General features: G+C 64.2%; 1 protein-coding gene across 4 annotated transcripts in view; it reads right to left on the bottom strand.

Moving 5' to 3' along the window:
• Positions 1-5,753: 5,753 nt before the first annotated feature.
• TRAF3 (TNF receptor associated factor 3) overlaps positions 5,754-12,486 on the bottom strand; it is a 91,570-nt gene continuing 84,837 nt past the window's right edge. For all 4 annotated transcript variants that reach the window (XM_036239498.1, XM_016165988.2, XM_036239499.1 and 1 more), the window contains 2 exons: positions 11,858-12,032; positions 5,754-11,107 (listed from right to left, as the gene is read on the bottom strand). In XM_036239498.1, coding sequence (XP_036095391.1) covers positions 10,536-11,107; positions 11,858-12,032 — 747 coding nt within the window. In that variant the 3' untranslated portion in view covers positions 5,754-10,535. The remainder of the gene's footprint in view (positions 11,108-11,857; positions 12,033-12,486) is intronic.

Genomic DNA, 12,486 nt, shown 5'->3' with positions numbered 1-12,486 from the left:
TGTGAGTCCGGATTGTCGCAAGCGCACGGGGCATGGGTAAGGGGACGGTGGGGGTCGCCGGTGGCGGAAGTGGCGGGGGGGGGGGGCGTGACAGATGGCGGCCGCAGCTGGACGGAGGAGGAAGATGCACAGACGAGCAGGGTGGGCGGGCGGGCGGCGGGGTGTTGGAGGGAGGGCTCTGTTTACCCGCGAGGTGGGTGCTCGTCTCTCTGCGTGACGCCCGTGGGCACGGATGCTGGCAAGTGCGTGGACGGTGGATCTGTGGGTGCTGTGGGTGCCGGCATGGCGGAGAGTAAGCGGGTGGGTGACGGACAGCGGGTTTGTCGGGGCGGCGGGGGAATTGATCAGTGCTGGGCTGTGACCCGACGGCTTGAGGTGGGAGGAAGCCCCGGGGAGGGAGGAGGGAGGAGGGAGGAGGCGTGGGTGACCTGCGGCTGGCAGGAGACCAACAGCCGATGCCTTATTGGTCACGGCTGGTGACGGGGAGGGACGGTGGGCGGGCGAGGGCAGCGGGGCAGACGACGGAGGTGGGTGCACAGACGAGGACCGGGAGACGGGGACGCCCAGCGCCTTCCTCCCTCGGGCCGCCCTGCCCTCTCCTGCACCCCCGCCTCCCCCGCACACCTGCCGCCACTCGCGCCCTTTGCCCTGACTGGGGGCTGCCTCTCCCACACACGGCACAGGCCCTCCTGGGCAGGGAGGGCGTGGCTCACCTGCCCGTCCCCCCCCCCCCACTCCGTCCTGGTGGCATGGGGCACCTGCTTTCAGCCCTGCCTGGAGGTGCGGGCCCCCAGCCCCAGCCGAAACAGAGAGGTGGGTCTGCCTGGTCCCGGAGCTCGGCTCCACAGGAGGCCAGGAACTAAGGGGCCCTTCGGGGCTGCCTATGTTCTGCCCCTTATCCCGCTTCTCACTGGAAAAGACACGGCTCTGTTGATGGGACCACTGCCCTGGAGACCCTGGCTCTGCCCCCTCCCTGCCTCCCCCCACCCCACTTCCGGCTCTTCGTTCAGAGCGTGGGGCTCACGAACTCCACCTCAGGCCCAGATCACTGTGGCCCCACCAGAAAAGCCAAGGCTGGGGGCTCCTTCCTCTTGACACAGGAAATGGACAGCACCGAGGGCAGGGCCCAAGGGCGGCCCCAGAGACCGGGATGGTTGGGCCTTAGGGAAATGGACTCCGACAGCTCTGGCCCACCTGGGCAGGCCATTCCCAGAGAGACTGTGCCCTCTGGAGAGGGCAGCAAGGGCAGTCAAGGAAGGCTTCCTAGAAGAGGCAGCATTAAAGCCAAGACACAAGGGCTGCGGTCACAGCTTCAGGCACACCGTGGAGCTGGGCTGAAGGTGAATGCACAGGAGGAGTCGGGGCTGGTCGGCCCTGGGTGTCGGTGGCACCCGTGAGCAGAGGCTGGAGGTGGGTCCAGCTCCTGGACGGTGGCTTGGACAGGAGCCCATGCCGAGGCAGAAGGCAGGTGTCGGCCCTGGCCGGGGTCCTCGGCACAACTTGGGAGCAAAGGTGTGAGGCGAAGCGTGCTGGCCCACGCTACAGGTGCCGCGTGCGGCGGACACCCAGGCTCGCACCAGGGCACGCGCCTGTGCACTGGTCCAGGCCGCGGTGGCGAGTGGGAGAAACGCGGGGTCCAGAGGGGGTCTCCTCCGGGAGCCGGGAGTCCTGCGGAGCGGCCGCGTGGGGCCAGGCCGGCCCCGGGCCTGGCCGTCCCGTCTCTCCGTCCGCCGTCCGGCTGGCTCTGTCGGGGCTGGGCTGTCCTCGCCCTGCCGCCTCCTGGTTCCTCTGTGCGCTCAGCCTTCTCCGCGAGACAGGGAAGGCGGCCTGGGGCGGCCGGACGCCCACGGCCCTGGCTAGGCCATTGCGCGGGGCTCGGCGGGGTCTCACGTTGCTTCCTGTCTCCAGCTCTGCACCAACCCCATGGCCCGGGCTTGCTGTGCTCCGAGCGGCTGTCACAGACCTCCCTGGTGTGAGCGGCCCGGAGCCCAGTCGCCCCTGGGCTGGGGGCGGGCAGACCACCCTTGGTCATGGTCCCCAGTCAGAGGCCCCATTCTTCTCAACTCTGTGGGGACAGATGCACCCCCAAGGTCAATTCTCTCGCTCCTTCTCTCCACCTTTGTCCATGGCTTGCTGTGTGACCTTGGGTGGGTCCCTGTACCTCTCTGGGCCTTAGTGTCCCCCTGGAGGGACCGAGGCTCCAGCCTGCATGGTTCTGTTCCTGGACACAGGACCCAGAAAGGTCATCGCGGCCCCTCCCCCTGCAGGCATCCGCGCCTGCTGCCCGGAGCACGGGGATACTCCACAAACACCTGTGGGCGGAAGGGACCGCTGACAATCCCCGGGTCCTGGCGCCTGCACAGGCCCCCGCCAGCAGGGGCTCAGGCACTCTGACCCCCGGAGTAGCCCCACCCTCGGACCTGTGACTTCTGTGCCAGCCTCCAGGTGGCTCCTTGGGGCTTCCATTCCCCTGCGCACTCGGACGGCCTGTAGCAGGAGGCACCGCGGTTCTGCCCGGGGCTCTGGAGAAGCAGCAGGCGGGGTGGCCGGGGTGTGCTGGGGGAGGGTGAGGGAGCCTGACAGGCCGGGGCCGCAGCGGGCCTCTCAGGTGACATGAGAGCCGAAACCTGGGGAATCTACAGGAAGAGGAAACAGCAGTGCAGAGGCTGTGAGGCCGGCGGGGAGAGGCTTGAGGCAAGAGGCTTGAGGCGGGAGGAAGCCAGGGCGCGGAGAGGGAAGAGGAGGAGGGCGGAGGGAGGAGGGGGAGGGGGGAGGGAGGAGGGAGGACGGAGAGCGCTGCTGGGGGCGGGGCTCCTGCCTGCCGGGCAGCCCGGGAGGGTGTGAACTGGATGGGTCTCCCCCTGGCCCTGGCTGGGATGGGGCAGAGCTGGCCTGTCAGGGGGACAGGTGGGCTCCTGCTGGGCGGTGGTGGGGCGGGGCCAGGACACAGGCTGCTCTGGGTCCGAACGCTGTGTGAGGCCGCTCAGTTCACTCACCCTGTCTCACCCTTCCCCTGCAAAGCCGGGGTGGCAGTGCCTGCATCACGGGGCCCCAGGGTGGCGAGAGGCCTGGCCCCTTCCGGGGCAGTGAGGGGAGAGGCGCAGGAGACCCTCAGCCCAGGGCATCGTCCATCTGCAGCGGGTGCGAGGAGGAGGAGGAGGACGGAGCCAGGGCCTCGGGGGCACTGACCGGGAAGCTGCCCACAGCACCTCCAGCCTTCCATCCCAAGATGGGCAGGGGTCTGACCAGGGGCCTCCTGACCTCCTTCCCTGCAGGACGTCTGATCTGTCACCTCCCCCATCCCACCCCCGCCTCTGTTTTGAGGGGCGGGCTGTGGGGGGAGTTTGCAGGAGTCTGGGTCAAGAGGAGCCACGGCCAGAGGTCAGGGCCGCCGGCTCAGGGTCCCAGCACCCTCACTGACCCTCCCCGGGACTGGCTGGGCCAGGACACGTGAATGGACAAGACCCGGGCCACGCAGCCCCACGGTCCACGGGGGCGAGAGGGACGTGGCAGGCCGGGGAGCCCAGCGCCCTCAGCCGCGTGTGGCTCTCCAGCCCCGGGGTGCCTGTCGTGGTGGTCGAGGCCTCAGCTTAACCTGAGGTGCAGCCTCCCGCCAGCAGGCTAAGGTCACCGTGGGGCATTTCCTGACAGGCTGGGGCCGCCGCTGGCGGAGTACATGGCCCCCTGTCACACGGGCCTCATGCCGCCCACGGCCACCTGGAGAGGATGCCAGTATGGTCCCCGCGGTACAGACGAGCAGACGCTCAGAGTGGTGCTGAGGGTGGGGTCTGCCTTAGGCACCCTACAACCCACCTCACCCAGGGGCCAGCCCTCTGCAGGTCCCGGGATCCAGGCCTATGCCCCGGGCGGGCCACCAGCCTCCCACCCTGGGGCCTGGGGGGCAAGGGAGTAGCTGCCAGGGCCGACCCTGGCGTCCAGGGGTCGCTCGGATCAAGGCTGGGACCTGCAGGTCCGTCACTTAAACTCCCCCTCGACCCCTAACTTCTTGGCCTCCGAGGCGCCGGCCCCGGAGGGGTGTGGCCCCCGCCGCGGGGTCAAGACGCCGGCGCGAGGGCACTTCGCCCGGCTGCTGTCCGTCTTCAGAAAGCTGGAGAAGCGCGGCGCTTCGCAAGCGGAGACGCCGTCTCCGGCCTTCGCCCGGCTGGGGTTCGGGTTCCGGTTCGGGTTCGGGTTCCGCCCAGCAGGCACCGGAGCAGATCGGAGCCGCCGCACTGCAGGTGCCGCTGTGGGCGGGCGCGGGCTTGGGCTCGGGCTCGGGGTGCGGCGCCGGCCGGCGTGCGACTCCCCCCCCCCCCCCCCCTCCCCCCCGCGCTCACCCCGGAGTCTCGTTTCCCCGCCGGGATCAGAACCGAGCGGCCCACCCGCCGCCGGGCCCAGGGAGGCAGCGAGGGTCACGAGAAGCCACGTGGCCCGGCCGCGGTCCCCGGTGCCCACCCACGGAGCGGATGGAGGCCTGTCCCGGGGTGCGGCCGGGGCGCGGCGGGCCCCCGGGTCCCAGGGCGCACCCAGGGCTGCGCTCCCTCCTCTTCCTGTCCTGTGGGACGCGCACGGACCACTCCGAAAGCGTGGTGAGCAGGACGCGGCCTCTGTGCCCCCGAGCGGCCCCTCCAGTGGCGCCGGAAACCCCGTGCACAGGGCGGGCGGGGCTCCGCGCGTCGCGGGGTGTCCGCTCAGCGCCCCAGCCGAGGCCTGCGCGCCTGCCGGGGAAGGCAGATGCCACCCGGGCCTGTGTGGACTCGACCCCCAGACGCAGGGGCCGACGGGCTGGGTCCCCTTCCTTGGTGGGCCCCCCTGCAAGGCTGCAGGTGTGGGGTAGGGAGGACTCACCGCTGGGCCCACCAGCCTAGGGACGCAGGCGCAGGTGGCCACTAGACAGTGATGAGCCGAGCCGGCCCGCGCGACATCCCGCCAGGCTGGGCCTGCCCCTTCCCGCTGTCCCTGAGCGCACTGGAGGGCCTGGCCCAAAGCCGGTGGGATGAGCGTGGGGCTCCAAGGTCTAGTGGCGCTTCGACAGTGACATCTGGCGGAGGGCTGGGCGGTTCCCCGGGTCTTCACACCACAAGAGAGCTCGTGGGGGAAGCTCTAGGGAGATGCGTGGCTTGCGCCCTCTACCGGGCCAGACCCACACTACCACCCGGAGAAGCGCGAGCCCGGCCACGCTGGCCCGATGGCCGTGATGGCCTGGGACCCTGGGGCGCTACCACGTGCTGCAGCTTAGACGACATTCCCAGGCGCCCTCACAAGCTCCATGCGATGTCAGCACTGGGGTGGCTTTTTCATAACCTCCTTGTTTCAGAAAGGAGGAAGGTGTTGCCTTCCATCCCACAGATGAGAAAACCCGGGCTCGGGGAGCCCACATCCCACAGCTGATAGCAGCGGAACTGGGATGGGACCCCGCGTCGGCCTCCAGGGCACTGAGGGCCACCTGGCTCGCTCTGGACCAAGCCACAGGCTTCAGAGTGTGGCAGCTGGTGCCCTGGCCCAGGGTTCAAGGTGGCGCTAGCTACATGACCTGTGGGGTCCAGGGCAAGATAAGCACATGGGCCCTTTTAAAAATTAAGAGTTTCAAAATAGTGACAGCAGAGCATTACACTAAGTGTGGGCCCTTCTGCGTGACCACCCAGGTCACTGTCCCGGCCCAGGTCACTTCTGAGAGGATGGCCTGGAAGGCCCCGGCAGGTGGGACTGGCGGCCGCCCCCAACATCTGCGAGACTGTGAGGAAGAGACCAAGCCTCCTTAGTCAGCTTTATTTTCCTCTAGTAAGACAGTTCAGCATTTCAAAGTTTGACATTCTACACCCTTACAAACTTTAGGTATGAGCATCAGAAACACAAAAACATCGCAAGACCTCAAAACACAAATAAATACCAAATAAAACCTCACACAATATACAGTAAACAAAAATATGAAACATAATAATGCTATCAGAAAATTGGACATGTTGTTAACTCACATTAGCAACATGATTATTGCTGAGCAATAACTTAAACTGTCTTTTTTTTTTTTTTCTTAGAAGAGCAGAAAAACACGGGACGCGAATCACTGGTTACAACCACTTGGACTGTCCAGATGGGTCCTCGCAGCGAGCGGTTACCACAGACGGCAATTTTTAAAACAGGCAGATTAAAAATACAGAGTCAAATGGGAAACTGGCCTTTCTTTGGTCTTTGTTTTTGGGTAACAGAGCTGAACGGAGAGGCGTGCCGCCAGAGAAATGCAATTCTAAAAGTGTTACACAATCGCCTGCATGGATTTGCACACTTCCTTTGCCACAGGTGTCGTCCGATGGGAAGTCCTGGAAATAATGCCGCTTTGTGTTTACCAATTAGGTCACTGAGTTTGCTGTTGGAGGTTATCTGACTTGTCTAAGGGGACCGAGTTACAGAAACCAACCGCCGCGGACCGCAGGAGTGGAGCAGCCGACCGGACTTCCCCTTCGCTTCGCGAGCGCTCGCAAGACAGACTAGACACAGCAGCAGCGGGAATGAAATGCACGTACTGCTCGGGCCTCTGCGAACCAGACCCGGCCTGCCGGCCTCGGGGCACCGGGGGCCGGTGGAGAACGCCCCTGGGGTGCTTCTGGGTCTCGCCTCCCTTCCCCCCGCTGGCCCTGGCTCCCTGGTGACCACCAGCACTGCCCCGACAGACAGGAATGATGACCAGGTCAGCCCTCGCGCTGGCCTCGCCTGACCTGGACCCTAGTGGACACAACTACCGGGGCTGGAGAACAGAAGGGAAGTGTGGTCGTGGGCTGAGGGGCACGGACGCCCCCTTGTCACGAAGGCTCACGAGTGTGAAGGCGCCCTGGAGCCCCGGCCGGCAGCCCCCGCAGCCCTTCCCAGCGCGGAGGGGCACGCCGTGGAGGCTGGGGTTCGGGCCGGAAGCCCCACGCGGGGTCTGAGCTCCTGCCCACCCCGGAGACAGCGGGGGCGCTGGGGCCGGACGTGTGTGTGACGGGCCCAGACTCAGGGCTGGCGTTGCTCCTTCACTGCAGAGGGGGACCGCACCCCCGGGCCCTGCAGCTCTGCCTGCCGCCTTTGGGCTGACAAGGAAATGCCCTACCTCGGACCCGGCCGCCCCGAGGGGCCGCCTACACATCTCTGCCGGACGTTACGCACCAGCTGCAAGGCGCCAGGCCCGCCACGACACTGCCGAGGGGAGGGGGTGCTACTGATGACTGCAGGTGTCGACTGGGACATGTGGCCCCGAACTTGGGTGGCTGAGGACCCTGGAGGAGACAGGCTGGCTGCCCCCTTTCCTCACCAAGGTGGCCTAGGGGACACCTCGGGGGTCAGTCCTGCCCGAGACCGCTGGAACGGGCCGGCGTCTGGAGGGAGGGCGGGCCCTGCGGGCCACAGCCCTTTGGGGTCACACAGCAAGGAAGGCCCGTGGCGGGGGCAGGAGCCGCTGGGCCACAGGCTTCTTGCTCAACCAGCTGTTCCAGCGTTAAGGGGCGGTGGGCCCTGGGAGGAGGCCGGGAACTGGGGTCGTGACAGTGGCCATCATGACACCCATCCTCTGTCCACCTGCACTACGACCACAAACTAAGACTCACTCTTGGGGTCCAGCGCCACCCTCCTGCGACAGGTCTGAGAACCCAGCCACGCTCCTGTCTGCTGTCACCCATGAACCTGGGGAACAGAAAAGTCCTGCTTGTAAGAAAGCCCCAGGCCAGCGGCCGCGGGGTGCACGTCCAGGACCCGCCCGGCCCGCGGCTGCCTGGGAAGCCAACCCGCTGAGCTCGTGCGCGAGACTCAGGGCCTGTTTCTTTAAAGTATGGGGATGGTTTTGTCACTTTTAGTTAATGCGAACGGTGCACCCAACCACACTGCGTCTGACACCCTTCGCTGTTGCCAGGGCCCCATGAAGCAGACGGGGGGTGCGGGGGGCGAGCGCCCAGGATGGGGGTCGGGCCTCGGCCACGAGGCGCAGGACGGAGCCGGGGGAGGGCGTCCCGTCTGGGCCCCACCCAGGCCTCCAGGAGGCTGCTGCCCTGTGGGCCCTGGGCAGGGGCCCGGCAAGGACGGCGTGCACACGATGGTGGCCACAGAGCCTGCTGCCCCCGAGTGCCACCAACCATGGCCAGGCCCCAGGACGGTGCTCCCGCGTCACATGGGGCCAGCTCCCGAAGCCGTGTCCTGCGGGCCTCTCGGGAGAGGGAGAGGCCAGCCTGCACAAGCCCCCGCCAGGGCGCGGCTTCTGGGCAGCCGCCCCAACCGGGCTTCCCCACGGAGGGAGGGGGAAGAATTGTTTTTCTTCCGTTTTGTTCCCCAGACCGAGATGTTGCTCATCCTAAATGTGTGAATATTGTCCATACTTTTAGCAAAGGGGGCAATCCCTGACTCCACGAAGTCACCTGAGGCCAGGTAGGGGCTGCCTGGAGTCCTCCCTCCTCGAGGTGTGCAGGGCGGAACCAGGGTGAAGCCTGGGGCAGGCTGGGGACACCTCTGAGGGAACAGTGGTTCCACGGCACCTGCCGGAAGTCCTTCCTCTATGAGTGGGGACACGTGACTCCTGAGCGGGCAGAACCGGTGACAGTGACCCACCCTCAAAGCCATCCTGGGCGTGGAGAAAGGAGAGGAGACGAAGCGAGCATCTTCACTGCCAAAGGATGCGGCAGGTGCCTGGAACCCGAGAGGTCACTTCGGAAGCACGGGGACGGTGTGCGAGAGGAGGGCACTCCCAGCAGGCGCTGGGGCGAAGGCACACCCAGGGCGGATGGCAGCACCAGGGACACGGTGGGCCACCGGGCACCAGCCCAGCCGTCCCTGCACGGCGCGGAGCCGGAGGCAGGCAGTCTGCGGTGCGCGGCCCAGCCGGCTGCGTGTGGGCGCGTCTTTTGGATGAGTGGCACAGATGCGGTGGGTCGCACACTGCCCAGGAAGCACCCGTCACGTGTAGCACCCGTCAGTGGTTAGAGCACCCAGGAAGCGCGGTGCATAGCAGAGGGGCACAGGAGGCAGGGCTCCGGCTTCTAATCACAGTTGGACCATGGAGAGAAAGTAAACAGTGAGTTGAGTAGAGGCCGCGGGGCAGCGCGGGCTGCCCGCTGGGCCGGGACCACCCTCCCGAGGGCGCGGCGGTGCTGAGGCCCAGCGGCCAGCCCGGCAGGCCCAGGGCGGCGGTCTCTGGAATGCTCAGGGGATTCTGCCTCGCGTGGGGTGGGCTCCCCGGGCCCGGGGTCGGGGGGGAGGTCACGCAGAAGCACGGCCTCTGCCCCACTGCGGCCTCAGGGGCGGGGCCTGGTGGCCCACTTTGGGGCCCCGGAGGCCACGGTGGAGCCTGAACCCCGGCGGGCCGTGAGGCCTGGAGACAGGTCTGGCGGTCAAGGGAGAAGTCTGCTCACACTGCCGCTTGCTGGGGTTACAGTGAACACAAAGCTCGGGTCGGGAAGCAGCATGTCACATCTAAGGCACATGTACAGCATGCCCCGTCTCTAGGCAAAGATGTCGCTTTCGGAGATCGCTAACAGAATGCAGCAACATGACAGCACGAAGACGCGTCTGCTGTGGCCTCCTTCGGCACAAGTCACCCGCCCATCCCCGGACACTGGACACTGGAGGTCGGTGTGGTCAGCAATCGACAGCTTGTCTGAACACATGGGGAAGAATTTTAAAACCTACAGGATTTTGTTTAGAACTCCAAAGTTCAACTAATGCCCTATTTTAGGGTGAAAACAATTATAAATCTGAAAATGATGCACAGCATCCATGAGCAATTTTCCTTTCATAATAATTTTGAAGTAGTGTCATTACTACGACAGATATCGAAGGTTTACATTTCTAACGAGAAATAACAACAGATTGAATATTCTCTTTCCTATCACAAGTGATAACCAGTGTTTGATATTTTACATTTTCTTCCAAGAAATATAAGTCTATCAACGTTTTAAAATAAAATGTTTGCAGTAACAATTATCTTAGAACTTTAAATTAAAAAATGATTCTGAATTTAGAGACTTTCGAAAAAGACCTAGGTGTACTTCAGGGTCTTCTGACAAACAAATTATTAAAACAGAGACCAGATGAGGCCTTAAAAATAGACAATATACTGTATTTGAAACAAGATTGCACTCTTGAATTTTAGAATGACTATATCGGAATTGCGTCATTATTTCATAAATTCTTCTTTCACTAAACATGCTGACTGACACGTCCAGCCATCCCCAGGGGTGTGTGTGTTCTTTTTGGTGTTCAAGTTTAAGGAAGAAAAATTGTGGTTCTTTTGTTTAGAATATGTGTTTTTCACCTTAATTAACTAGATCTTTAAGAACGAAAATGAAAACCTTCTCTGGCAGCAGTGTCCGTCCCGCTGAGGGTGAGCCGTCCCTCGCCGAGGCCTTGCTGGTCTGCAGAGAACGTCCTCACGCGCCGCCTCCCGCCGGCCCGCGGCCGCCTCCTGCCACTTCCTCCGCTCCACAAGGTCCCTGCTGAGTGCGAGGACCTCGGTGGAGACAGCGGTTCAGATGCCCAGAGGAGTTACCTTCTGCTCCGTCCACCTCCCCAGCGACTCGTCAGGGGTCAGGCAGATCCGAAGTGTCCACTATGACCTTAATAAAAATGGTATCATCTTTAATATACGTCCCGTTTTCTAGCACAGTTTGGGCCACGAAGACTGGGCAGCCGGAGGCGATATTCATCTCCCCGGTGGGTTTCTTGAAGCTGCTGCTGTTGGGGTCCGGCTTGAACGCGTCTCCCAAGTGACGCCGAGAGGACCCCTGATCCATCAGCATGAGCGTCACTTTCTGCTTGAAGGGCCAAGGAAGCAGAGCATCGTACTCTCCACGCATAATGACAAAGAACAGCGACAGGTGCGTCCCCTTCCCCATGCCGTCCCCGTTCAGGTAGACCCGGGCGCACATCTTGTAGCCGAAGTAGCCGGTGTAGAAGGGCTGGCTGTACAGCGACAGCGTCTTGCCCATGACGGCCTCCTGCTTGCGCCGCCGGTAGTCCCGGATCTTCCAGATGAGCACCCCGTCGTAGCTGGCGGTCTCCAGCACCTGGAAGCGCAGGTCCATGTCCGCCAGGCGGATGTCGTGCACGCTCAGCATCTGGTCGTGCCGGCTCAGCTGCGACTCCAGCAGGCCTGGCGCAGGCGAGGAGAGAGGGGCGAAGGGGTCAGTGGGGGTCAGAGGCCAACGCTCACCAGCACTTGAACTAAACACCAGGAAGACACTGCGGCTATCGGCTGGAGGAGGACAGATGTCATGCGGCCGTCCGGACACAGGCCTCAGACCCTTGCCCCGGGGGGCCCCAGCACGCACAGCCACAGGTCGATCCCCTGGGACCCAGGCACCGCCCTGCAGGGTCTGCAACAAGGAGCCACCCTGTGTCCCGCCGCTGAGCCCCCCGACGGCAGGGACGGCCACCCTCTTACTCTCCAGCCTGGAGGCCAGAGTCACCCGTGCCCTGGGTTTAGGTGCTCCTGTCCCCACTCCACGTCCTCAGCCAAGCCACGTGCACCACAGGAGTCCTTGTTCCTGTCACTGTTACCCCTTTTCAGGCAAATATTCAATGTATTTGTTCAGGATGCAGTCGCAGGACCCAGGTGCTTCTAGATACCACGCGCGCAGGGGATGAGCAGGCGGGGCGCTCCGCCCTCCACTGGTGCCACCCCGCACCCCCTCCCGACCACGCCAGCATCGCGTGGAGGGGACAAGTCTAAGTGGGAACCGTTTCTCTCTGCCAAAGGCATCTCAGGGGAAGATGACCTCTGTGCACGCGCCACTCATCACTGGGCAGCACGTGCCTCACAGAGGGAAGCCACAGCGCTGACCTGGGTCACCGGGAGAGTGAGAGACGCACGTCCCCTGTCCCCCCGAACTGCCGCCCTCACCTGTGTTCCGGACCGCCTGCCCCGCGCCTTTGTCCACGCTCTCCAGCTCGGCCACACGGCTCTGCAGGGACTCCACGCTGCTCCGCACGCCGCCGGCCTCCTCCCAGCTCTGCCGGAACGGGCGCATCTCCTGGTCGAGCTCCCTCAGCTTCTCGGCCTGGCTGTCTATCACTCGCTTCCAAGCCAAAGGCGTCAAAAAGCAACACGGTTAGAACTCCGCGAAGGCGCCGCGCCACCACTGCCAAAAGCCCGCCCGTGGTGAGCCCGGCCCCTGCTCTTACACGGGCACCTCGTCTGACCCCCTCATGTGTCTCAGGGACACAGGTACTGAGGTTCCTACTTCCCAGGGGAGTACACAGAGGCACAGAAAGGCCTCACCCAGCCAACCGCAAGGCAGGCGGCCCACATCACTGTCCCAGGGTCTCAAGGTCACGCCTACTAGTGCTGCAGGCGGCGCTGTTCCCGAAGGTCTGCGCCATCAGCAGGGGCCAAAACCACAAGAGTCACAGCAGGCGCGCCCCATCCTTGGCTGCAGAGGGCGCCCCAGCACCCCGTCTGGGTTCCGGGGGAGAACTGCCGCCTGCTCGAGGCCTGAGCATCTGCACACGGCCGGCAGCAGGCGAGTGCCC

The sequence above is a fragment of the Rousettus aegyptiacus genome, unplaced genomic scaffold, assembly GCF_014176215.1.
Source record: "Rousettus aegyptiacus isolate mRouAeg1 unplaced genomic scaffold, mRouAeg1.p scaffold_m13_p_3, whole genome shotgun sequence".
NCBI classification, from domain to species: Eukaryota; Metazoa; Chordata; class Mammalia; order Chiroptera; family Pteropodidae; genus Rousettus; species Rousettus aegyptiacus.
This window is presented reverse-complemented; position numbering and strand designations above follow the sequence as displayed.